The sequence below is a fragment of the Piliocolobus tephrosceles genome, chromosome 8 (genome assembly GCF_002776525.5).
Source record: "Piliocolobus tephrosceles isolate RC106 chromosome 8, ASM277652v3, whole genome shotgun sequence".
In the NCBI taxonomy this organism is placed as follows: Eukaryota; Metazoa; Chordata; class Mammalia; order Primates; family Cercopithecidae; genus Piliocolobus; species Piliocolobus tephrosceles.
This window is the reverse complement of record NC_045441.1, coordinates 65,551,052-65,578,883: the sequence shown is the minus strand read 5'-3', so window position 1 is coordinate 65,578,883 and position 27,832 is coordinate 65,551,052. Positions and strand designations below refer to the sequence as shown.

The window sequence follows — 27,832 nt, the reverse complement described above, 5'->3', positions numbered from 1 at the left end:
GGTGTTATTAATAGATGACAGGAAAAATATTATTTTCATTGGGAGTTATAATGGTATTGCCATTGTGTTAGAAGATGCGTTTGTTTAGAGTTGTATAACTGAAATATACATGACAGGAGATCCAGATTTTGCTATGAAATATTTTGGCAATGAAAAAAGAAAGAAAAAAAGGATAACTGATGCAAATGAATCAAAATCTTGAGTTTTGAAACAAAATGATGGAAATATATAAATTTATTCTGTTATTCTCTAATTTTATGAATGCTGGAAAAAATTTAAGTTAAAAACTTAAACAGAACAAATTGCTAGTAATGTCCATAAATGCTCACTAAGCCAACTGGAAAATAATAGATTGCCTAAGTCTCAGACATATTTCTAATTCAAAACTCTTTATCTAGCAGGGTTTAATTATTGTTTGGCAATCTCTGATTAAAACACCCAATTTACAGTTGCTCAATAAATGTGAACAGGTAGGGTGACCATACCATATTCAGCTTGTGGCATCGTGTACCCTCTTGAAATGGAAGCTGTGGCAATGTTGCCACATGTCAAAACTTATCCTTCTCTGGGACAGAGGCCATCAACGTCTCTCCATTAGGCACATTGTTTACCCACCTGAAAGAGACAGTTCTTGCCTCTCTCCCCATTGCCCAGCTGCTAAAGGATTTCCAGTTTCCATTACAGAACAGACAGAAACATTTGCATGCAAAAGAAGGTATAATATATTTCATATGTCAGTTTAGCTCTCCCTCCCTTCCTCTCTCCTCCCTTTTCCTTCCTTCCTTCCTTCCTTCCTTCCTTCCTTCCTTCCTTCCTTCTTTCCTTTCTTCCTTCCTTCCCTCATTCCTTTTTTCTTTTCTTCCCATCCCTCTTTCTCTCTCTCTCTCTTCCTTTTCTCTAAGGTCCTATCCGCTATATTTAAAGTTATTTCCATGAGAGATATATCTTGACCTCCAAACAGCAGAACTTTTGATTAATTCATACGATGGCGCTCATTTATATACCAAAGATTATCTGTGTTTTTAATTTCAGGAATTTAAACTACCGTGAATATACAGTTCTTATAAGAGAATACATTCCTATGAAATAAAGCACAGGAAGCATTATCCCATAAATACACTGTTAATAACCCGGAACTGGGAAGAAGGTACAGATGAATAACCCTGTATTTGATTGGGCTACATTGCTTTCTACTTGGTGAAAAACTATTTGTTAAGAAGAATGGTGAAGAATAGAGAACAAGAAAGTGGGGATCCTCAGCAGTCTTGACATTGAAATCTGATGCTTTGGTTGGGCTTTGTATCTATGGCAGAGAACCAGATGAGAAAGGATAAAACCATTTTACCCTTGTTTGTCCCTTTGGTGCCTAACATGTGTTACAAAAACAAATAACAAATGTGGGTGGAGAGGACTACACTGACCAGCTTCTGCTCGCCAGATGCATTTCTGATCCTAGGCCCTGGCGTGTGTGCAGCCAGATGTAAAGCCACACAAATGGTGAGTGCATGCAGATGACTGGAGCCTTGGCTGGGTGCACTATTTTTTTTTAATGTCAAGCCCTTTTTTGCAGTGAAAATCTTTTGCTCCTGCAGGCTAAAGGATGGTGATATCAATATTGAAAGTTCCTTTTTAAAAAAATAGTTAAAAGCCAAGTACAACACAGTCAACCACAGATAAATTTCCTGGTAGTGCCTATGAGTACCTTGGAGCTGGGGAAGACCACCTCTGAGTGAGAGATGATTCATCATTCCGACAGCCCAGTCAGAACCTCTCATGTAAAAAACCTTTCCAATTCAAAGTCATGGAGAATTCATTAATATTTAATAAGGGTTGAGCATAACAACTTAATTATCGCCTACTTTTGCAAATTCAGCCATTTGGCAATTCGACGACGTCTAGCTTTGAATCACTTCCTGAAAATATGTTACTCTGGGAATAATTGTAGCAATTCTCATTTTTAGAAGTTATTTGTTTGTGCTATTTTTTAGACATAGATGCGTTTATTTAAATTATCAAATTTTAGGATATACAGAGGGCTTCAAAATAACATAGTCCAATACTTCATTGTTTAAAAAACCCCATAAAACTGAAGCTCAGAGAGGTTAAACTACTAGTTTAAGTTTAATCAGGTTTTTTTTTTAACATATCATATTGTTTTTAAGACATACAGCAATTTTCCGTTAAATAAAAATACTTTAAACTTTTAGAACTTTAATAGAAAATGATAATTCCTTTTCTATTTCATATTAGTTAAAATGATGCCAGGTATTTATAAAGATCCCAGGGATTTCAGCTTCTAAACCTCCCCCTTTGGTATTTTAGGGATTTTTGGCTGCTCCTTTGGTCTCTGAAGCAATGCTCTAAATATTGTATTCTGTAACTGGTTTTTTCTTGGTCTTATAACTTGAGAACTATGGATGCCTAGAAGGGCCATGAAGGGTTTCAGAAAGTCAGAAAAACCCTGAAGTTTTAGATGACATTTTATAAATAAGTGCCTATGGTATTTTTCTGGGGAGAAATTCTAGCATTTCTATTATATACTGAAAAGAAAGCATAAGTTCGTAAAAGTTTAAGAGCCAATGTCCTAAACAGACTTGACTAGGTTATTTCCTTTGCCTTTCTTATTATATTGTGTTGTCAGTTTACAGATCAGTAAAACCTGAGTGCTATTTTCTCATCCAAACTTCACAGAAACTTGAACATTTTTTTAGCTCATTTCTTAAAATTGTTAAATTTTTCAGACTATCTCTTAAGCTATTTTATTTGTATAGTAACAAATTATAAATATATAAATAATACAAATAACAATTTTGTAACAGTAAGCTACATGATGATTCACTTTCATTCAACAAAAATGCTCTGGACAATTTGTTGGAATGATCACAAACTCCTCATTTCTTCCTCTCCAGTCTCTGGTGGAAGTGGGAAAGAAGAGTTAAATATAAAAGCAAGGGAAGAGGGAGCCATGAGACCGTTGTTATCTCATTATGTCATTTCCCCTGACCAAAAATAAAATGAAGCCAAATAAAAAGGCTCCTTGAAATGAACCAAACATTGTTCAAACCTTTCAGAGTTCAAAGCCATTTACATTCTTTCTGGAGAGTGGTTTCTAATGTTCTCTTTCTTCTCCGTCTAAGACATTAACCTCCTAAAAGCTTCTGGAATCCTGCTTTTTCTCCAAGATCAATTCTCCAAGCACCCTTCTTGATTTCTCCAAGGAGAGTTTTGTTTTCCTTTCTCTGGATGCATACTGAGAGATCGTTAATTCTCATGTCTTCCAGTTCTGTGTGCTAGTTATTTGTTTTCATTTCTTATACTATATTGCAAGTTTCATGAGGATGAAAATTGTGCCTTACCATTCTCTGTGTTTCTCAGGTCACATACAACATTGGTTACGCATCGTGATTGTTTGACAATAGTATAGCAATAGATAAATCCCTCTTACTCCTCTCACACTCTTATTTCTTTATAGCGGTGGTTCTCAAATTGGGGTGATTATCCCCAGGCAATTTTGGCAATGTTTGAAGATAATTTTAGTTGTCATAACTGGGAAAACTGCTACTGTCATCTAGTGAGCAGTGGTGGGTTTAGTGCTGTTAAATATTCCACAAGGAATAGGACAAGTCCCCGCAATAAGAATTATCTGGTACAAAATGTCAATAATGCTCAAGTGGAGGAATTCTGCTTTGTGGATATGGGGATCTTTCTGTGCTCCAGACGTTTACTGTTCAGGAGGAAAACACTGCATAATTTCTGTGTTCTAATCTGGGAGTTGGTGGGAGGAATGCCACAGGGAGTGAGTGGGGTGGTCATTACCAGGGTCAGAGGCAAAGCATGAGTCTGGAGCTCTTGGAGTTTGAAGCCAGGAATGAAAGTCCAAGCATGATCTTTAATCAAGTGAGTTGGGCAAGTTAAGATAAAAAGCTAAAATGAAGGAGCCAAAACAAATAAACAAACAAACAAACAGAAAATCACAGAGCAAGCAACGTAAAACTGGATAATGAGGTGGTGAAATTTCGGTGATCATTGGCAAGTGAATGCCATAAATTATTTTTATATTATCTGAGTTCAGTTTTAGGAGAGCTTCAGTTTCAAATGAAAGTAGCCAGAGATGGAAAAGTGATTATGAAATTTCTTTTGAGAATCCTTATGACCCTCCCTACCCTGCACTCACACATTAAGTTGAATAATGTAGAGACCTAAAAGATTCATGAAACTCCCATTGTATCTAGGTGACCAGTCTGAAATAATTTTCCTATGGAAATTGATAAGCTATGTACATGTGATGAATAATTAAATGCTTACTCTGAACTAATCACAGTTTTTTTTCATGATGCAATTTTCAGAAGTTTTCTCACTACCTTATATTACCTAAAATACATAATTCTGTGTCTTGTGTCTTTCCCATTTAAATTGAAAAATATTGGAGTTGAATTCTACAAAGCATCCAAATAAATATACTAAATAACAGTCCGTCTGAAATTATTTTTTATTCAATTAACTTATTCCATTCTATATAATTCATAATTATTTCTCTTGATTCCTTTGATTGGGAAACATGGAGTAGTTAGATTTTTGTGGCTTGATTAAAAGTAGAGATGCAATTAACTGGTGATTTTAGTTAGAGAACAAGACTTATCTTGATCAAAAATATTCAGTTTGTTCGAAAGACATTATTTTCTTTGTTTGAATCGCTTGGAAATTTGCCTCCTCTTACCTCATTCTGACTATTGAGGTTGGCGAAGAGACTTTCTAAATATTGGGAATGCCCATAATATTATTATTCAATTTTTACATCTGCAAATGGATGCTAAAATACTAGAATATGTTATTGAAAAGTCATAGGAATATTTATAACCACTTACTTTTCAGAAAGAAGGCATGTATCTATGGTTAATTCTAAAGTTCATCCCAAATCAAAGATGCTTACAAATATTTATGATTCTTGTCTGAGAGGGAAAAATCATAATAGGGAAAATAGATCCTAAAAAGCATGTGTTTTACAGAACCCTCTTTATAAACATGCATGTGCAAAATGATACACTAAATGCTAAGGAATGACTGGGTTTGGGTGAAGTGAAATGAAATCTCCGTAGTAGGATAAATGTCTGCATTTAGATGAGCATAGGTTAGAGTGAAAACATTGACTATAACTAGTCAAGACTTTTCGTTATAACGTCATGCATGATTGATGTTCCAGCAGAGTCCAGACCACTGTGGGTCTCCTTATTCACTGTAGCCAGTATTTACGGGAAATACTAAGCCAGTCTCTCATACACTTATTATCTGACAGGAAAAATCTTTGTCATATTAGATTCAGCTGAGAAAGATATGCTTAAAATGAAGTTTAAAAATGACAATTCTTAAAGATTAATTTTCAGGTAAATTAGTGACAAGATTCAGTGTCAGCCAAGTCTAAAATTAAATGAACTAATAAGTACGCCATAATTACTTGGCTTTTTCCTGGCCAATTTTCTTCTCCCACACCTTACTTCTGTTCCTCCTCCTCCTCTTTCATTTTTTTCTCTATCTTTCTCTCTCTCTTCTTCTTCTCTTTTTGTTCATTTATTCTTTCATCTATCTGTATCCAGCTATCTTATCTATCTATCTAAACGTGTGTGTGCATATGTACAAAAATGTATTTGGAAATACCTTTATAATTAACTATAGGCTCATGCATACTTATCTAAAAAGTGTGTAGTAATAAATAAATATTTCTGTACTCCTTCAATAAGATATTGCCATATTTATTCTCATTTGCAGATGGAAAACCTGAAGGGCACACATATTATGTAGTATAATCATATATTTAACCTTATTAAATATATTTACCATATATACTAAATATTAAATATATATTCAAATGCTGAACAATTAGTTCTTTAAGTACCAACCTACCAATAAGGGTTTTCTATCAACACTAGCAATAATCTATTTCAGAGCGTTAAAACCTGTATTTACAAATTCTTACCAGAAACTCTTACTGAACGCTATTTGCATAACAAGAGAGCAAGAAGTCTCTTGTCAGCCAGTTCATTTATTCTGCAAATATTTATTGAGTTTCTAGGGACTTCACTAGGTTTTAAAAGTAAAAAGAAATGAGGTAATACACAAGCATTGCCTGAAGCAAATTTACACTCCAAAGGCTCCTTCAATGGAAAGTTAAAACTATACCAGAAAAAAAGATTTTACAAACAAGTTACCTTTTCCACATAATTTTGTTTTCTCTTGGGACTGATAAAAAAATCACTCATTTTTCTTTCTTTTATAATTACTATTTCACAGTAGAGATATTTGAATTTATAATAAATTTGAAGTTATAATTGGCCCAAATATTGTCTAATAAGAAGCAAATTGAGTTCCTTTTCCAAGTCTCAAGCTGAAAATTACTTTTAGTGTTGATGCATGCTTTTATTTAGTTTCCCATAGTGCAGCTTTGCAATAATCTCATTGATTATTCCTGAAGAGAATTTAGATTATTCTTTCTTGCTCATAAATTTCTTCAACTGATTTTACAGAAATTGAAAGAATCTGTATGGATTTCATTTATTCTCTGGTTATTTATTGAGTACAAGGTACTGCGGGAAGATCTTTCCAGAGGTCACAGAGTGGAACAATGGAAATTACATTTTAGTGTCTGCTAATTTATCTATTTATTAACTTAAAAGTAGAATAAATGACAATGTCAGCATTTATTGTTTGAATATACATAAAAATATGCTTTTATATTATCAATAAAATCTACAGCAATTCTCATTTAAAGTTCTAGAAAAAGAATAAGATCCGCAAACACTGTAAGTCAACATATTAAAACAGTTTCTTGTTCTGAATTAGTTGATCTTTAAACACTTATTGTTTTACTTTTTACAAGCTTAATCAACCTGAACGTTTATGGATACATTTATATTATAGAGCATCTGGTGATGAAATGTAAAAATGAAATCTTAATTACTTCTTCCACTATTTCTGCTGTGTTAATTCAAGACAACCACACAAGTATTTAGACAGATGGTAGTGGTGGCCATATTAGCCTCTGATTTATCTACAGGGAAGGAAGAGAAAGCAGAACTCTTAGGATATGTGCTTGTCTGCCTAGTTTCACACGTTGAAATGCTGGGCAAATCCTGATTTATTCATGGCCAAATGTTTTCCTATTTGATTAGGCAGTTTTCTACTTCAGTAAGCATGTAATATGGAGGTAGCTGAATTTCCACACTAAGGAGTGAAAAAACAATATTTACAGTTTGGAAATAAAACAATCTGGAGGAATCAGGACTGTTGGGATCATAAAGAGCTTCATAGGGAGTAAATTTCTGATGAATCCATACCACAGGGTTAAAGAGTTAAAGACTTAGTTTTCATGAAGAATGGGACTGGGTTATGTTTATACAATAAACAAAAGTTTTAAAGGACTGCATTTATAATAAATTATCTTGAAGGCTGATTCTTGTCACTTATGATTAAGAGCAGGACAAGTTAGCATTTTATTTAAATTTGTTTCAGCATATCTTTTGAATAACACTTTTGGTTTCTACTTGGAGAAATGAATACAAGTAACTGTTAAACGTGTTCCCTCAAAAGAGAATAAATATTTTGTTATTTTTAAACAACACAGAGTAAATTTACAGAAGAAAAACTAGAAATATTTACAGGTTTAACCATCCCAAACTTCATTCTTATGTAACATCATTTTATATTTACAAGTTTAGGCATCCAGTGATAAATGGAATCATGCTGGTATGAGTAATAATAACATTATATGAAGAGAAGGCAACTGATAAACTGGAAGGTTAAGCAATCCATGTCCAAAACTCCAATCCACAGTATTATGGTGCAAGCTCCATACTTTTGACTCTTTTTAAAACTCACTGTGTTGTGACTGCCATTATGATCGTATTCCCAATTTCAGGTGTGACTTCTACTGATTAGTCAGCAAATGTTAATTGATTACCAACCGACTATGTGCCTGACATCATCTGAGCATTAGATACTTTAGTAAACAAAGCAAATATGAATCTACATTTCAGCTGCCATTCTCTCCCCCTCTCTCTCTCTTTTTTTAATTTATAAAGAAAAAGAAGTTAAATGGACTTGCAGTTCCACATGGCTGGGGAGGCCTCACGATCACGGTGGGAGGTGAAGGACAAGCAAAAGCACATTTTACATGGCGACTGGCAAAAGAGAGCATGTGTAGGGGAACTCCCCTTTATAAAACCATCAGATATCATGAGATTTATTCACTGTCATGAGAACAGCATAGGAAAGACCCACCACCATGATTCAATTACCTCCCACCAGGCCCCTCCCATGACATGTGGGAATTATGGGAAATACAATTCAAGATGGTATTTGAGTGGGGACACAGCCAAACCATACCACCTGGTTTTAATGTTTGTTCCTCTACTTTTGCCAAATGCCTGAGGCCACTACCAGCCTGAGATCCTTTTCAATGAAAATTGGAGGTTGATTATCTTGTCTATGTGAGTAGTGGAATTCTGACCTGAGATCTGCAAGTTGCTAGGTTTTTGTTTTGTGTTTTGTTTTGTTTTGTATTGTTTTGTTTTCAGACAGATTCTTGCTCTGTTGCCCACGCTGGAGTGTAATGGTGTGATCTCGGCTCATTGCAACTTCTGCCTCCTGGGCTCAAGCTATCCTCCTGCCTCAGCCTCCTAAGAAGCTGGGACTCCAGGCAAGTGCCACCACGCTTGTTAAATTTTAAAATATTTTGCGTAGAGCTGAGGTCTCACTATATTGCCCAGGCTGGTCTCAATCTCCTGGCCTTGAGTGATCCTCCCACCTCAGCCTCCCAAAGTGCTGAGATTACAGGTGTGAGCCACCATGCCTGGCCATTGGTAGGTTTACAACTAGGGAGATATTCCCATCATTTTTTTCTTTTTACTGTGAAACTGCCTTTTTCGTACTCATCCACTGAAACTATCGTTTTTTAGAGACTCCTGGCTTCATGCAAGGATCTTGTCAATCTCTTACCATCCCTGTACCAGCTCTAAAGCTTTGTCTCTAGTTTACTAGTGCAGATGGATCACTAGTACTTTGGTGAATGGTTTGGTATCAAGGCTCTTCTTTTTTTAAAATTTTACTTGAAGTTCTAGGGTACGTGTGCCCAACATGCAGGTTTCTTGCATAGGTATACATGTGCCATGTTGGTTTGCTGCACCCATTAACTCACCATTTACATTAGGTATATCGCCTAATGCTATCCCTCCCCTTCCCCCACCACATGACAGGCCCCGGTGTGTGATGTTACCCTTCCTGTGTCCAAGTGTTCTCATTGTTCAATTCCCATATATGAGTGAGAACTTGCAGTGTTTGGTTTTTTGTCCTTGTGGTAGTTTACTGAGAATGATGGTTTCCAGTTTCATCCATGTCCCCACAAAGGACATGAACTCATCCTTTTTTATGGCTGCATAGTATTCCATGGTGTATATGTGCCACATTTTCTTAATCCAGGCTATCACTGATGGACATTTGTGTTGGTTCCAAGTCTTTGCTGTTGTGAATAGTGCCGCAATAAACATACGTTTGCATGTATCTTTATAGCAGCATGATTTATAATCCTTTGGGTATATACTCAGTAATGGGATGGCTGGGTCAAATGGTATTTCTAGTTCTACATCCTTGAGGAACTGCCACACTGTCTTCCACAATGGTTGAACTAGTTTACAGTTCCACCTACAGTGTAAAAGTGTTCCTATTTCTCCACATCCTCTCCAGCACCTGTTGTTTCCTGACTTTTTAAGGATTGCCATTCTAACTCATGTGAGAGATGGTATCTCATGGTGGTTTGGCATTTCTCTGATGGCCAGTGGTCATGAGCATTTTTTTCATGTGTCTGTTGGCTGTATAAATGTCTTCTTTTGAGAAGTGTCTGTTCATATCCTTTGCTCACTTTTTGATGGGGTTGTTTGCTTTTTTCTTGTACATTTGTTTGAGTTATTTGTAGATTCTGGATATTAGCTCTTTGTCAGATGAGTAGATTGCAAAATTTTTCTCCCATTCTGTAGGTTGCCTGTTCACTCTGATGGTAGTTTCTTTTGCTGTGCAGAAGCTCTTTAGTTTAATTAGATCCCATTTGTCAATTTTGGCTTTTGTTGCCATTGCTTTTGGTGTTTTAGACATGAAGTCCTTGCCCATGCCTATGGCCTGAATGGTATTACCTAGGTTTTCTTCTAGGATTTTTATGATTTTACATCTTGAATCATTTTTTGTATAAGGTGTAAAGAAGGGATCCAGTTTCAGCTTTCTACATATGGCTAGCTAGTTTTCCCAGCACCATTTATTAAATAGGGAATCCTTTCCCCATTTCTTGTTTTTGTCAAGTTTGTCAAAGATCAGATGGTTGTACATGTGTGGTATTATTTCTGAGGGCTCTGTTCTGTTCCATTGGTCTATATCTCTGTTTTGGTTCCAATACCATGCTGTTTTGGTTACTGTAGCCTTGTAGGATAGTTTGAAGCCAGGTAGCGTGATGCCTCCAGCTTTCTTCTTTTGACTAAGGATTGTCTTGGCAATGCGGACTCTTTTTTTGGTTCCATATGAACTTTAAAGTAGTTTTTTCCAATTCTGTGAAGAAAGTCATTGGTAGCTTGATGGGGATGGTATTGAATCTATAAATTACCTTGGGCAGTATGGCCATTTTCACAGTGTTGATTCTTCCTATCCATGAGCATGGAATGTTCTTCCATTTGTTTGTGTCCTCTTTTATTTCGTTGCGCAATGGTTTGTAGTTCTTGAAGAGGTTCTTCACATTCCTTGTAAGTTGGATTCTGAGAGATTTTATTCTCTTTGAAGCAATTGTGAATGGGAGTTCACTCATGATTTGGCTCTCTGTGTGTCTATTATTGGTGTATAGGAATGCTTGTGATTTTGGCACATTGATTTTGTATCCTGAGACTTTTCTGAAGATTCCTGGTCACATACACCCTCCCAAGATTAAACCAGGAAGAAACCGAATCACTGAATAGACCAATAACAGGCTCTGAAATTGAGGCAATAATTAATAGCCTACCAACCAAAAAAAAGTCCAGGGCCAGACGGATTCACAGCCGAATTCTACTAGAGGTACAAGGAAGAGTTGGTACCATTCCTTCTGAAACTATTCCAATCAATAGAAAAAGAGGGAGTCCTCCCTAACTCATTTTATGAGGCCAATATCATCCTGATACCAAAGCCTGGCAGAGACACAATATAAAAAAGAGAATTTTAAACCAATATCCCTGATGAACATTGATGCAAAAATCCTAAATAAAATACTGGAAAACCTAATCCAGCAGTACATCTAAAAGCTTATCCACCGTGATCAAGTGGGCTTCATCCCTGGGGTGCAAGGCTGGTTCAACACACTCAAACCAGTAAACACAATCCAGCGTATAAACAGAACCAAAAACCAAAATCACAAAATTATCTCAAGAGTTGCAGAAAAGGCCTTTGACAAAATTCAACAGCCTTTCATGTTAAAAACTCTCAATAAATTAGGTATTGATGGGACATATCTCAAAATAATAAGAGCTATTTACAACAAACAGTCAATATCATACTGAATGGGCAAAAGCTGGAAGCATTCCCTTTGAAAACTGGCACAAGACAGGAATGCCCTCTCTCACCACTCCTATTCAACATAGTGTTGGAAGTTCTAGCCAGGGCAATCAGGCAGGAGAAAGAAATAAAGGGTATTCAGTTAGGAAAAGAGGACGTCAAATTGTCCCTGTTTGCAGATGGCATGACTGTATATTTAGAAAACTCCATCATCTCAGCCCCAAATCTCCTTAAGCTGATAAGCAACTTCAGCAAAGTCTCAGCTTCCATTCTCAAATATCAGATCTCTTTGTCATCCATTATAAACTTTTATCTGTTAAAAATATTTTCGGATACTAATATTTTGAAGTCAAATATTATATAATACATTTTCAAGCACTAGATTAGAATCTATAAGGACTTACATGTCTTAAGTTCATTTGCCCTGTCATTTCCATTTGCATAGCTTCCTGCTAAGGACAAGCCATCTTACTAAAGCATATCCCTTCCTTTGTCCTCTTCAGGATTAAAAATATATACATTATTAATACATCCATTCTGACTCAGGTCTTTGCTATGAGTATATTCTTCTTGTCGCTTTTTTCTGCCTCCTGCCAAGAAACAAACATATTGTAGAGAATCTACTTAACATGATCAGTGCATTCATTCATTAAAAAGATGTTTGCTGGTGGTGATCTAAGTTTTATACACTGGGAAAACAAAAATTAATACAACATAGTTATTATCCTCAAGAAGTTTACTGTCAGTTCCTACTTTCATGATGCTCAAAATTTATTCCATTTACATTCATCTAATGCTTGTTCAAAATGCAGATTCCTACCTTTACTCGCCAGATATTTATCTCATGTGGCTCTTGGAAGGGAGCAGTCATTCTATAACTTGATAAGATATAATGTGAGTACTTACACTCACATTATTCTGATGCATGCAGGAGACCCTACCCTTGCTCAGTTCTAGCTGTGACTTTATGAACCAATTCCAAAATGTAGTCATTTGGCTTTTTCAAAATAAATACTATTCTTTGAAAACATATTATGTTCCAAACTATGAGCTTTACATATGTTATTTCATTAATCTGCATAACACTGTTATGGATGAATATGACTACTGTTACTTAACAGATTTGGAAGCAAGGTCAGAGAATCTAAATAAGTTTAGTAAATATTCATATTCATTCATTCACAAAACAGTCTCTTTTAGGTTCTGAGAACAAAGCAGTAAACAAGCTGGACAAATATTTAATGAAGCTAAAATAGGACAGATTTCTCTTCGATTTCAAAATGTATAATCTTATTCATTATGTCATACTACTCCCTTATCCCTGAAATGTTCTCTTCTTCAATTTGGTAAATTAATTTCCATCATGTTCCTTGTGTCTAAGAGCTCAAATTCCAATCCATTCACAACATGCATTTTTAATAAAGATTCATGAATTTTTAGATAGCCCATCTTCAAGTAGCTGAATAAAACTCTTCCAACTTTGGTTCTCTATTTTTTTCTGTTGGGAAACAGTCACTACAACCCAGTAAATACTCAAAGGCATGTATGATCCTAAAATTGTTAGTGACAAGGGTGCTAGTTCAGGTCAGAAGACTTAAAACGTCCCTTTGTTTGGAATACACACACACACACACACACACACACACACACACACACATACATAGGTATATATATGTGTATATATACACACATATATGTATATTCCAGTATATTTGCATAAACACTAGAAATCCATACATGAATAAGCAAGGAGGGGATGAATTGTCTGAAAAGGTAACTGTAGAATAGAAGGAAAAATTATTTTACAGAGAACAAGAAATGTATAGGATTTCCATTAAAGATGGATTGCAAGAGAGAACAAGAAGCCAAAGGTGACATCAGTATTTGATCTTGATGTTGACTTCAGAGAAATGAAGCAAAGTAGAAGAGTAGAAGATTTAAGGTGATAAAAGTCATAATAAAATACATTTAGATATGTTGATTAAAGGTAGTAGCAAATATTTCCAAGAATATGTTAAGTAAGGTATTGGAAACACTGAGTTGAAACCCATAAGCATCTTTATTAATATTTAGCACTAGCAACAATTATCAATAATCAAGACTTTTTTATTTGAACACAATGCTTATTAAAATTTATGTGTGTGTGTATATTTGTATATTTGTATGTGAAATATGTTTACATATACACACAAACGCAGTAACATAATAAATGAGAAACATTTTTTGCTATCATGGAATTCGGAGAATAATGAGAGACACAGAGAGTTAAACAACAAGTACAACACAGTGGCATAAGAATTAAACTTCACTATTATTATTAATAATTAGATGCTTCCCATGTGCAGAAACTATTGTGTTATCTAATTTATGTCCCCAAACAGAGCTCGTGCTCTTAACTCTTAACTACCAATGTGGAAATAGAAATATACACAGAGGTAGTATAAAGAAAAGTGCATTGAGCTCTTACTAGGAGGTAAAAGAAAGATGTTGCAGAGGAAGTGGTAATTGGGTTGTGTGATGAAGAATGATTTAAAAAAGGTTATCACAGAGAGAGCATGTGCAAATACAGATAACCCCTAAGTATTTCAGGAAGCAAATAGCAGGGCAGTTTAGCTATACTGGTTGACTTAGGGGATGGGATGGGAGTTGTAAACAAGGGTTATTTTCTAAGAGCCCTGAAATCTGTTAATGAATTTAAGGGTTTTGATTTTATCTTGGAGACAATAGAAAGTCACTTAAGAATTTTTTTCTCATGTTAAGAGTGCCCTAATATTATTTGAGTTCTAAAATAATCATCACAATTGCAAAAGAGACGGAAAGAGTAAGAGGTATTAACGAACTACTTGGGAGGAAAACTCAACCAGTGTATAATGAATGTTTTAAGAGTGAATTGCTGTGTTATTAACAATTATGCCAGAAAAAATGGGTATACACTGGGGCTGTTCCGAGCAAGCTGAGACATATGACATCCTAGCTGTAAGATATGTAAAATCAATGACATGGGATTTCAGAGCAGGAAAGGAGAGAGAATTGCTTACCAGGCTTTGAATCATGGTTCTCCTACTTACTAGCTGCAACAACAGTAGGCAAGTTACATAACCTCTGTATAGTTGTTTCTTCACTTTGAGTGGGGACCATGGGTTGTGTGATAATTAAATAAGTAAATACAGGTAAAATATTTAGCATAATGACTAACACATGGTCTGAGCTTTGTAGTGGTTTGTTCTTAACAGGGGTACATTTTCTGGGGAAGGGAGAATTTGAGTTGAGCCTTGAAGAATGTATAGAATAATAGCATATGGAAAATATGAAAAGAAGAGAAAATGCAAATATTGGATATTAGATGCATTTGAGAAATACAAAATGGTCCAGGTTTATTGAGCTGCACAGTATGTAAAGTAATGAGACATAGACCAGGAGATATAGTTGGAAGGTGGTACACAAAGAACATGAAAGGAATTTAGATTTTATTCGGTAAGCAATAGAACATCACTAAAGTATTTTCATCAGGACTGGCCTCTGGAAATAGGTTAGATTTTAAGAGGGGGGAAGTAAATGTGGGTAAAGTATACACAATTATTTGGTACAGGAAGAATTACAACTGATCTTGGCCTTAGCCAATGACCTTGATCTTTTAACTCTACCATATCAGTTCTTTATGAACTCTGCTGCCCCCCACCAGGGTCTACCGAGTGAAACTCAGATAAATGTATTGTTTGAGGAAAAAGTGTGACAAGTGAATGAAGTAGGGTCAAAATTTATCTCCCATGCATGCTGTGTCACCTTATATAAATCACAGAATATCAACGTACTTAGCCTTAAAAGGAATGAGATTTGCTCACAGAGTTTGGTGAATATAAAAAATTTAGTTTTCTGACTTTCTATTTAATTTGTGGAATGGTTTCTTGCTGCATGTGTGTCCACCCATATCCTTAAAATAAAGCCCTATTACTAAATTCATTCTTTACAATCTGTAAAACTTTAATTATCCTTCAGAGATTCAAATTATTTTGTGAGAATTAAGTGAGCAATTTTTGCTTGGCACATACTGGATGCTTAATACATGGTGGCTATTTATTACAACATTAAGATCAGAAATGACCATTGTAGAGGGAAACTGCATAGTGTAGTAGATTAGAGCAAATAATATGGAATCTGACTACTTTGTATAAACCCCAGGTTTGACACTTACTAATCATATGGCCCAGGGTGAGTTATTCAGTATATTTAATTGAAGGTAATGTCACTATAAATTCTAATGAGTTGCTATGAAAATTTAATGTTAAAATACTTCCTGAAAAATAGTGAGTACTGGATAAGCTCACAATAAAATAAACATTAAGTAAATAAATGAATAGAAATGATACTAATTAAATTTTCTTTGGAATATGTCAGACCAATTCTCAGTAACCATAAGTAACTGAGAATTCTTGGACTGAGACCACTGTAACCGTGCTTCTAAACTTCAGTCCTTTTAAAATATATTCTTCAAAATTAGCTACTTCTTCATAAAGAAAATTGTAACTCATTTTCCACCATTTAATTTTTTTATTAAGTACATAAGACTAGGATACTTAGTCTTATGTGTAGTAACAAGATACTACAAGAATAGCAATAGATTCTCACTACATGTCTGCAGACCACAGTAATTGAAATATTTTCAAAAATATGTTGAACTGTCAAATGTAATAATCTGTACATTGATCAGTTTATAGATCAGAAAAAGTAAATAACAAAAAATCCCTTAAAAATGTACTTTATGATTAGAATCTCAAATTTTTACAGTTAAGAATGCATTTTTTCCAGCTACTCAGGAGGCTGAGGCAGGAGAATGGCGTGAACCCAGGAGGCAGAGCTTGCAGTGAGTCAAGATCACACCACTGCACTCCAGCCTGGGCGACGGAGTGAGGCTCCGCCTCAAAAAAAAAAAAAAAAAAGAATGCATTTTTTTGCCCTAAGTTGGGGATTCATTAATTATTTAAGTCTTAAATTTGATTGCATTTATTCATATTAATAATTCATATTGAACAAAATATCCGGCCGGGCGCGGTGGCTCAAGCCTGTAATCCCAGCACTTTGGGAGGCCAAGATGGGCGGATCACGAGGTCAGGAGATCAAGACCATCCTGGCTAACATGGTGAAACCCCGTCTCTACTAAAAAATACAAAAAACTAGCCGGGCGAGGTGGCGGGCGCCTGTAGTCCCAGCTACTCGGGAGGCTGAGGCAGGAGAATGGCATAAACCCGGGAGGCAGAGCTTGCGGTGAGCTGAGATCTGGCCACTGCACTCCAGCCTGGGTGACAGAGTGAGACTCCGTCTCAAAAAAAAAAAAAAAAAGAAAAAGAAAAATCCATTGAATTAAAAATTGTGTCACAAAATATACATGAATAATCATCATGGCTAAGAGTGGTTAGTAAGTGACATACAGTAAAACAGGTATCTATATTTTTAAAAAGATAACAGTAACAATACTGAAAACATTTTTTAGTACTTTCTATGTTATAAATTACAAGTAAGTAATATCATTTCTATAATGTAAACTGCATCTTTCATTTTGTGGCCTTTAGAATTATATTGCCTGAGTTCAACTCCAGATTTTATTTGTTACTATGAGTATAAACTTGGGCAGAGTTCTTTACCTTCTTTGCCTTCTTGTGCTTGAGTTTCAAGCATTATTTTAATTGTTAGATTGAAATATGAACTACATTTTGTTAATCCTCACAACCACGTATACACTATGGTTGAATGTCCCCTCCAAAACTCATATTGAAACTTATTTGCTATTGTGACAGAGTTAAGAGTTAGGATCTTTAAGAGGTGATTAGGTCAGGAGGGTTTTGTCTTCATAAATTTATTAATACTATTACTGCCTAAATCAGGAGTGAGTTAGTTATTTGAAGAGTGGGCTCCTGATAAAAGAATAAATTTGCACCCTATTTGCTCTCTGTATTGCATGCTTGCTTGCCCTCTGCCATGTCATATCTCAGCATGAAGGCCCTCAACAGATGCCAGCACCTTGATCTTGGACTTTGTAGCCTCTAGAACTTTAAGCCAAATAAACTTCTATTCTTTATAAATTACTCAGTCTGTGGTATTCTGTTATAGCAACGGAAAACAGACTATGACACTTTGCATTGTTACTATCCTCATTATACATAGGAGGAAACTGAAGCACAAGAATGTAAAGAACTCTGTGCAAATTCATAGGCACAGTAACAAATAAAATCAGGAGTCAAACTCAGGCACTTTAATCCCAAAGGCCACAAAATAAAAGATGCAGTTTACATAAAAGAAATGATTTACTTATTTGTAATGTAGCTTGTTTTTTTAAAAGGCATGACTAATTGTGTGTTTATAATATTCATATTTAAGTTTTTATAAACATAGTATATGAAATATTAAAAACATCTCCCAGGTGACATATTTCTTTACACAAAATAAATACTTAATTTGATAATGAAGATTTGCCAACTAGATTAATAATTCCAATACATTAATTCCTATCTACACAAATGGTGAAATAACAGCTGCAGAAATTTGATATTCACTAAACATGTGTCTCTGCAGTCATTACTTAAAATTCATATTACAAATAGTATGTATTTTTTTCTTTCTTGATGTGTTATTTAAAAGATAAATAAAATGGAGATAGTTACTTAAAAACATAAATCTTCACACATGACTGGATCTTAAGTAAATTTAATATAATTTTGAAGATTAGATAAATAATATTAGATTTCCATTAATTTTGGATACTAAAGGGCAATAACAAAACACTCTATTATATGTGTCCTCAGAAGTCAGATCTTCTAAGTCTCTGCTCATCCTGCTACCACTCTATTGCGTTTGCTGCTATAGAGTAAAATTTTTCTATTCTTCTCTATATCTGTTAGCTTCTGAAAACTTCTGGTTTCTATTATCTCATTGTATATATTACTTCATAATTCTGCTGCACATTTCTTATGCTTTCTCATTTTGCACATTGCATCCTTGCAGCTCTCTTGTACTCTAATTTCTATTGCCCTTTACTATTTAGGTCTATCATAAAATTATCTCCAGACAAAAGGACTAACTGAGGCAGTTATTTGAGTAGTGTGTTGCTGGGAAGAATTCATTTTCCTGATAGCTTGTCAATTACATCACTGAATGGGCAGTGTATGAACCAGGTTAGGAGTCGTAGGTCAAATTTTAGGATAGCAAAAGTGACTGGAAATATAAGGGGGAAATCCTAGAAAGATAGGGACCACGGAATGGGAGCCATAATGTCTGCATACAAAGTACCCTCAAATCCTGGCTGACTCTTAAATGACTCATATGTAGGGCAAGACACTAAGAAATCTGATGAAAAACTCGGAAGTTGGAAAGTTGTAAAATTGCTGAGCAGAGATTTCAATTGCTGTCTGGTGCTAGCAAAAGAGAATTTAGAGTTCAAATCCTGCCAAGTGAGAGGGGCTTTGTAAACACCTTGGGCATTTCATTATTTAAAAAAAATAAAAAAAAAAAAGACAAGGTTTGCCCTAAAATTGAAGATCACCAAGGATAAGGAATATGCCCTAAGACTAAAGACAGTGCCAAAAATCCCCACATATCCTAACAATGTATAAGTCAAAGTCTCCAAAAACACAGGGTAGTTAGCCAATTATTTCACCACCTCCTAGAATAATAATAAGGAATGGTCAGATGGACAAAACAGAATCTAGAGTCTTTACAACAAATCTGCCATAACGATTTACATATAATGTCAACAATAAATTAGTAGACGTACAAAGAAAAAAAACACGAATGTGATTCATATCAAGTAAAATAACAGTCAATTGAAGTAGAACTGAATATGAACTGGATATTGGAATTAGTAGAAAATAATTTTTAAATAATTATTACATTTAGGATATAAAGGCAAAATAGTCATAATAAGTGAAAGAGACTCTCAACAGAGAAAAACAAACTGTTCATAAAAAAAGGCAAATTCTAGAACATAAATGTATAATATCTAATGTGAGAAATACACTGAATGGATTCAATGGCAGCTTGGAGAAAGTAGTGAAAAGATCAAATAAACTTGAAGACAAATTAATATAAGTTATTCAATCTGAATACAAAAGAAAGTAAAATCTTAAAAATTACAGAGCATTACTGATCTCTAAGGTAGTATCATGAAGAATACACAGCTAATTGATGTTCCCAGAGGGGAGGAGAAAGAGAAAAGGACAGAAACAATGTTTAAGAAAATCATGACCAGGACCCCTTAACTCCAAAGCACATACTTATAGTCCCAGATTAATGTTTTTTAAATACCACATTGGCACATTATAGTCAAACTGCTAACATTTTAAAAGGAAGAGAAAAATTTCTATGGTATAACAATGATATGAAAATTGAATTATTAGAAAAAATAAAAGTTTAAAGACAATGAGTTAAACTTTTTAAAGTATTGAAAAAAATGCAACAAAGGAATATCCATTAAGAATTTCATATTCAGAAAAGTATCTTTCAAAAATTAGGGAAAACATGACATCTTAAGATAGACAGAAACTGAATAGATCTGTTGCTGCAGGTCTGCATTACAAAAGATGCAAAAGTTATTCAGCCTGAAAAGAAAGAATAAGGGATGAAAACTTAGGTTAATGGAAAGAAAGAAGACTATTAGAAGGTAAACATCGGGGCAAACAAAGAAGATTAACTGTTTTATTTTCTTGATTCCTTTAAACGTAACTGACTAATTAAATCTAAAATAATGAAAGTAATATTTTGGGATTTATTTATTTATTTATTTATTTATTTATTTATTTTTTAGATGGAGTCTTGCTCTGTTGCCCAGGCTGGAGTGCAGTGGTGCAATCTCAGCTCACTGCAAGCTCCACGTCCTGGGTTCACACCATTCTCCTGCTTCAGCCTCCTGAGTAGAAGGGACTACAGGAGTCCGCCACCACGCCCAGCTAATTTTTTTGTATTTTTTTGTAGAGACAGGGTTTCATCGCGTTAGCCAGGATGGTCTAGATCTCCTGACCTGGTGATCTGCCCACCTCGGCCTCCCAAAGTGCTGGGATTACAGATGTAAACCACTGTACCCGGCCATATTTTGGGATTTAGAATGTGAAAGATTAGCATATGTGAGAATGCTAGCTAAAAGGTTGGGAAGGCATAGATTGAATTATATTACTATAAAATTCTGACATTTATGGTAAGTATTATATTAATTCAAGGTAGAATATTACAGGAATGCATATTTAATCCCTAGAGTAGACACACACAAACACACACACATGAAGAGATAGAGAAAGGTGGGGGGAGAGAGAGAGAGAAAACAAGTCAGTAGAGGATGCCTATATTTTACTGTAGCCTCTTCTTTTTTTTTTTCTTTTTTTTTTGAGACGGAGTCTCGCTCTGTCGCCCAGGCTGGAGTGCAGTGGCCGGATCTCAGCTCACTGCAAGCTCCGCCTCCCAAGTTCACGCCATTCTCCTGCCTCAGCCTCCCGAGTAGCTGGGACTACAGGCGCCTGCCACCTTGCCCGGCTAATTTTTTGTATTTTTTAGTAGAGACGGGGTTTCACCCGGTTAGCCAGGATGGTCTCGATCTCCTGACCTCGTGATCCGCCCGTCTCGGCCTCCCAAAGTGCTGGGATTACAGGCTTGAGCCACCGCGCCCAGCCTTACTTTAGCCACTTCTATCTTATACCATCTAGCTCCTTGCCAGAGCAGTAAGGCAAGAAAAAAAAAAAAAAAAAAAAAAGCATAAATATAGGGGGAAAAAAAAAGAAAGAAAATTATCTTTATTCAATGACCACAAAATTATGTATGAGAAAAATCCTAGAGAAAGTTAAATTATTTTACAAATGTGTGAATAATGCATCCTTTAAAGCTATGATAATCAATAAATTGAGGAACTGGCATAAAGGGAAACAAATACATCAATGAAAGTGAGTAGGAGTCTAAATATAAATCCAAACATAAGTGGTCAACTTTTTTTCAACAAGTCACCAAGGATATCTAATGGATTTTTTTTTTAAGTCTCTATAATAAATGGGGCTATAGTTAGTGGTTATGTACATAGAAATCAGTCATCTTGATTCTACCACATACCATATGTAAAAATTAATTCAAGAATATCACAGAGTAATGGTAAAAGTTAAAACTCTAAAATTTTCAAAAGTAATCCTAGAAGACTACCTTTCAGAGGTCGTGATAGTCAAAGATTTCTTAGAGAATATTTTTCAAAAACATAAAATAGTGAACTTCAAAATTCAATATTTCTGCTCATGAAAAGTAATCAGGAATAAAATAAAATCACATGTTACAAATTGAGGGGTTTTTTTTTTTGAGACGGAGTCTTGCTCTGTCACCCAGGCTGGAGTGCAGTGGTGCAATCTCGGCTCACTGTAAGCTCCTCCTCCCGGGTTCACGCCATTCTCCTGCCTCAGTCTCCCAAGTAGCTGGGACTACAGGCGCCCGCCACTATGCCCAGCTAATTTTTTTGTACAGGCTCATGCCTGTAATCCCAGCACTTTGGGAGGCCAAGGCAGGTGGATCACAAGGTCAAGAGACCGAGACCATTCTGTCCAATATGATGAAACCCCATCTCCAATAAAAATACAAAAATTAGCTGGGCATGGTGGTGCGTGCCTATAGTCCCAACTACTTGGGAGGCTGAGGCAGGAGAATTGCTTGAACCCGGGAGGCAGAAGTTGCAGGGAGCTGAGATGGTGCCACTGCACTACAGCCTGGCAACAGAGTGAGACGCTGTCTCAAAGAAAAAAAAAAATTTATTGAATCATTTGATTCAAATTTTCAATATCAAAGAATTAAGTTATTTCTCTGTTACATTTCTCTACTCAAGCATTACATGATAGATACATTAACAATGTGATAATAAATTAAAAAAAAAGGCAATAGTGTTAATAGGATCATTATATGATTGCTACTGTACTGTGAAAACTCAGCTAACACCCAAATAACACCTGATATCTAAAATATACTTAAAAATATTCCACAGATTTAAGTTAAAAACATGAATTAAATAAAAAGATTTTCTTACTATCTTTAGTGAATTCACAAGAGAGTATAACTGAATATGTGCTGCAGAGGCTTTAGATCCATTAACAATACACAGACAAAAATATAGTCACAAAAATTAAGCAACAGAGTAGAGTTTCAAGCCAAATGTTTCACAACTTTTTAAAAAAAGAGGATGACAATAGACTTTGTTGTTTGTTTTTCTTTTCTTTTCTTTTTTTGGGGGGGGTGGGGAGGGAGTCTTGCTCTGTAACCCAGGCTGGAGTGCAGTGGCATGATCTTGGCTCACTGCAAGCTCCGCTTCCCAGGTTCAAGCAATTATTCTGCCCCATCCTCCAAAGTAGCTGGGACTACAGGTGTGCAACATGCCCAGCTAATTTTTGTATTTTTAGTAGAGATGAGGTTTCATCATGTTGGCCAGGCTGGTCACAAACTCCTGACCTCTGGTGATCTTCCCACCTCTGCCTCCCAAAGTGTTGGGATTACAGACGTGAGCCGCTGTGCCTGGCCTAGACTTTGTTTATTTATCAAAATAACTCAAAAGTAAACAGAAAATTTCCATAAATGATCTAGTGTGTTTTATGGCCTATTTTTTTTTTTTTTTTAATCTCACATACAGTCTTTCAAAAATGTGGTTTTAGGGGTTTTCCTTCCTTTTATTCTAATGTGATTGATTTTAAGAGAACTGAATCTTCCTCGCTTTCCAAAAAAATCAGTATCTTCTTAAGATCATATTCCTCTTAGAGTAAGAACTGATTTTTGTGGATGTTAGGGAAAGTGAAACAATTGTAAGAATGAAACTCTATTCAGGAATATACAGGGCTCTTTGTCTAACATTGTCATCTCTATAGCTCGTATATCATTTCTGTCAATGGAGATCCAAGTATGACGCCCGATATTAAACAGTATGCAAGTGGCCTAAAGGGGTTCACACAATTTACAGTACAGGAAAACATAAAGTGAGTATATTTCTAGACTAAAGGCTGTTGTTTTCAGTTTTTATTTTTTACTTACTAATCTATGTTAACTCTTAATTGAAAAAAGCAAGACAAGCAAATTGTAAAAATGATTTTTAAAAAATACTTAATACTTCTCCCACTCCAATCATTTGTCTTTCTCTCCAGAAGCAGTCATGGTGTCCAATCTCTTGGCTCTCCATCCTGAAATATTCTATTATTTGTAAACAAACTATTCTGTGTTGTATATAATAAACGAATGTAACTGCACAGTTGAGAAATATTTCAGAACTGTTTTCACGGTTAATAATACAATTTAAAATTCCAAGATCCAAACCATGAATTTCAGAAGATGTGTTCTTGCCTCCCAGGCAGCTCAACTGTAGGAACCCACACACAGAAAAGTATTTTGAAAAGCATAAAATGTAACACAAGGGAGAGGTTCTAAGCATTGCTTTTGAAGTGGAAAGAAGCCCCTTGGAGGTTCTTAGTTAAGAAGAATAAGTCTCACCAGTGGCTTTTCTCCACTCTTGCTTTACTTCATGAAATGGAACTCAAATCCTAGCTCATGGCCCTCTCAGAGGGACACAGGAAGATGTGAAAGTGACTGAGGCACTATTGTTCTGCATCCAAACTAATACCTGACCCAACACATGGCGTGACCTGGAGCAGAGCTGCTATAAAATGTAATTCTCCCTTAACCCCTTCATGTAAATCATCAGAAAGCTTCCCTTCACTGATTTAAACAAATTTGGTCTTTGACCTCTAGAGTTAGAATTGGCTGCAACATCTCTTTCAGATGGTTGTAGTATTGAGTGTTTGATGTGTGTTAAGTATCATAAAACACAATACTATTTCATGATAGATCTTCAAATAATGCTACATATGTCCAAAGTCATGGTAACAGTCTCTTTATTCCAAGTAAATCGGTAGCATAAAATACGGCAGGTTAATGGAATAATGCACTTTGTTGTATCAAGATTTCACGTACAATGCAGCTGTGATTTGTAGTGTTGTTCAACCAGTTGCAACACCTGTCAACATGCTTCCTCTAGTAACTTCAAAAGGCTTCCAATAAATACCAAATGTTTAAAAGAGTGCTTGTGTGTAGGTGAGAATTTTTCTAGGTCTGTGATTTTTGGTATTTTAGCAGTAGGATTGGTACAAATGTTCATAAAGCAATCAGCTGCTTAATAACCTAGCTGCAAACATTCAAGTCTGAGAATCTGAAATGCCACGGAAGACTCTAAAATTACATTTCTCCAGTTTTTTTGGGGGAGGGGGAAAAACTAACAATACACTGAACAATTTTAAATAAAATTTAAACTCTGTAGTTAGAGCAAGTTTTCCAATCAAAAATTATTTTCATAATTTCTATAAAATTTTTAAGGATGTTTAAAAGAACTCCAACAGAATATAGATATATTTATATATACACACATATATATGTTTAAATCTCTAAATTTAAATGAATTTCAACCTCTCTTGGTAAATAATGTTTAATAAACTGTCATACAGGAAGATATTGTATTGAATATAGTAGTAAAATGTTTTGGTACTTAATAGTTCAAAAACTTGTTTTATTTAATTGAGACCAACTGGCCTCATTGCGTCTTATAAACTTTGCAATATATATTCAGTAAAAAGGAATAAAAATGAACAGATGTTTCTCCTTAAAAAAGGCAGACAAAGATTTTTCTTACACAATAAATCATCTGCTAGTGGATTTCCAGGACATTGCTTCAGGCTGTTTAGGTATAAAACTTACAAAGATAAAAAAAGTTTTACCTCTGTGTGGATCCAAAATTGGTAAAGAAGATTGAACTGAAGATGAACAGCATATACTGAAGGGGGTATGAAGAGGGCCAGGGGAGAGTAGAAAATCTGAAAGATAAAATTTTTTAAAAATTAATTTGCATATATGAATTCTCAATGCTTTGTTAATGGTTCAACGTTCTGAAATGCATATTTCTTCAGCAAATATATCTCATTGTACATACTGTATATTTTATTGTCATGCTTACTTTGCAACATTAATATTCCACATGGTGATAAAGTTACAGACATGTTGGAGCTAAGGCCACTGGACTTCGATTTTGCATTTAATATTGTCTAGTTAAAATATTACATGTTATGTGTTATTTCTTTAATTTTAGAAAGGGTGGATGTGTTTTCTGGAATTAAAGCATTTTTTATATACACACAAATACTCTATGTTAAACAACGTAGGAATGGATGGCTTTATTCCTTTGACAGCTCCCAAATTCAGTATTATTACCTGGCATTTTCAATAATAATGTGAAATTATAATAAAAGAAAGTAATTTCATATAAAGAGAGGACAGCATATACTTTTCCTTTTAATTTTGGTTTTATATGGTTGATTGATGGCATCATATCTCTTAATTTTTTCAAAGTTATTAGGAAGGAGGTATGATATGTTTCCATGGTGAAAACAAATTTAAAAGGTCCATATTACCTAATAAATAGAAATGCCTCTGTCTTGGAAAAACAACTTACAATTAAATCACAGAACTGATTAGAATTAATTAATGAACATGATCTGCTTGTTCTGCTAATGACTTTGATCCCCAAGAGTGGTTTCATGTTGGAAGGAAACATTTTATTAAATGCGAGACTAAATAACCAAATAAGAGTAAAATGAATCTGACTTTCACTTTACAGTTCTGATTTTATAGAGTTTATATTTCTGAAAGACTGGATGTTTTAAAAGCATTTCTTCTGAGCATTATAATTTTATTTTAAAATTATTTTACAACTTTTGTTCTCAATTATGCAAAATGTAATTTCAAGGATGTTTAGCAATGATGATGCATTTAAAACTCGTCTAGTTCTTGTTTTCAAATCTGTCATAAAAAATTTCAACTGTCATCATAAGTAGAATTTTTAAAATATAAATGGGTTATTAAGCAATGGAATCGATTAGTGAGCAAAACAATACCGGGCTCATTCAATAGATTAATTTTTAGTCCATGGTTCCACTTTAGTCCATAGTCCACTAGAGACTTAGTCCAAATTTTAGTCCATGGTTCCACTTAGTGATATTTACTAAGTTCTTATGCTTCTCTAGGCTTCAGGTTCCTGAAATTAGTGGTGGAGGGGAAAACTATTTAAATTATAGTCATCCTTTCTGTTCCAAAAGATCTGTGCTATTATGATTTCATTGTTTCATAATGTATTAAAACAATTATCCCCCAACAGGTTAATAGCAAAATACTTGCAAAACATATATAGCCTATGATATAAGTTCTCTAAGTTGAGGGGTATTTTGGAATCTCCTCTTTGAGAGGTGAGAAAAATTATAAAACAACTTATTTTGGATGGTTAATAAGTAGTTCTGTTTGGAAAGACTATGCATAGCAGATGAATATTTATAGTTCATTATCATTTCCCAAAGTGTGGAGAAGTAGTCCCTTGAAATAATACCAGCTATTATGGAAAAGGTGGTTATGTGATCAGATAAGTCGTGAAGGGGTAAATTAAGCAAGCAAAGTTTCTTTAACACAGGTCTTTTAAGAGCTTTTACCATGCTAATGTGAATCACAAGTCTATTAGCACACAGAATACTTTCTTGATGAGTTTTCCATAGGATTAGATTTTCTGAACTCATTTTATGAAACAGTGTGCTAAATCTTACATATTGGTAATATAACCAGGAACTGACCAATGGAAAAATAAGCTCACTATGAACTCCAAAATATCATATTTCTAACAAAAAATATAGGTGAGGAAATAATTCACATGAATCACATGAGTGATAATTTCTTATGATTAATACAGTTCTAGAAAAAGAGTCTAATGACATAATCAAGGTTCTAATTTTTACAATTGAAAGCAGCTTGGTAAATGTTGTCCAGGTAGGAGAATTCTCACTTTTCTTCTCTACCTCCAAACTTTGCATTTCCAAATCCTACATAGCTTATAAAACCAATTTAAAGGCCACTTCCATTATAAATCTTTATATGGTACTAACTCGACCGAAGAAACTTCTCCTTCCTCAAACTCAGAATAACTTGGTAGCTGGATTAGGGACATTATACCATTATACCCTTTACCAAATACATCCATATCTACCATGCATTTAAACCTATGTCGTTCAGACTCTTAGTTTCTTTAGCTTTAAATTACACTGTCTACCCTAGGTTATTTTATTGTCTTGTAGAAGTCATATATAATAGGGCTATAATGGAGAGAAACAACCCAGACCTGTATGTTTGAGGAAAGAATGAGTACAAGCCTGAAGGCGATCGAAGGCTAACAGACAGAAGATGAGTGGATTTTATTCTCTTACTA

At 34.9% G+C, this 27,832-nt stretch overlaps 1 protein-coding gene across 1 annotated transcript in view; it reads right to left on the bottom strand.

Annotated features, from left to right (window-relative positions):
* The window catches only part of AGMO (alkylglycerol monooxygenase), a 355,080-nt gene that overhangs the window by 193,092 nt on the left and 134,156 nt on the right, over positions 1 to 27,832 (bottom strand). Inside the window, exon 5 of the mRNA XM_023216020.1 lies at positions 25,308 to 25,403. Within this exon, the coding sequence (XP_023071788.1) occupies positions 25,308 to 25,403 (96 nt within the window). The remainder of the gene's footprint in view (positions 1 to 25,307; positions 25,404 to 27,832) is intronic.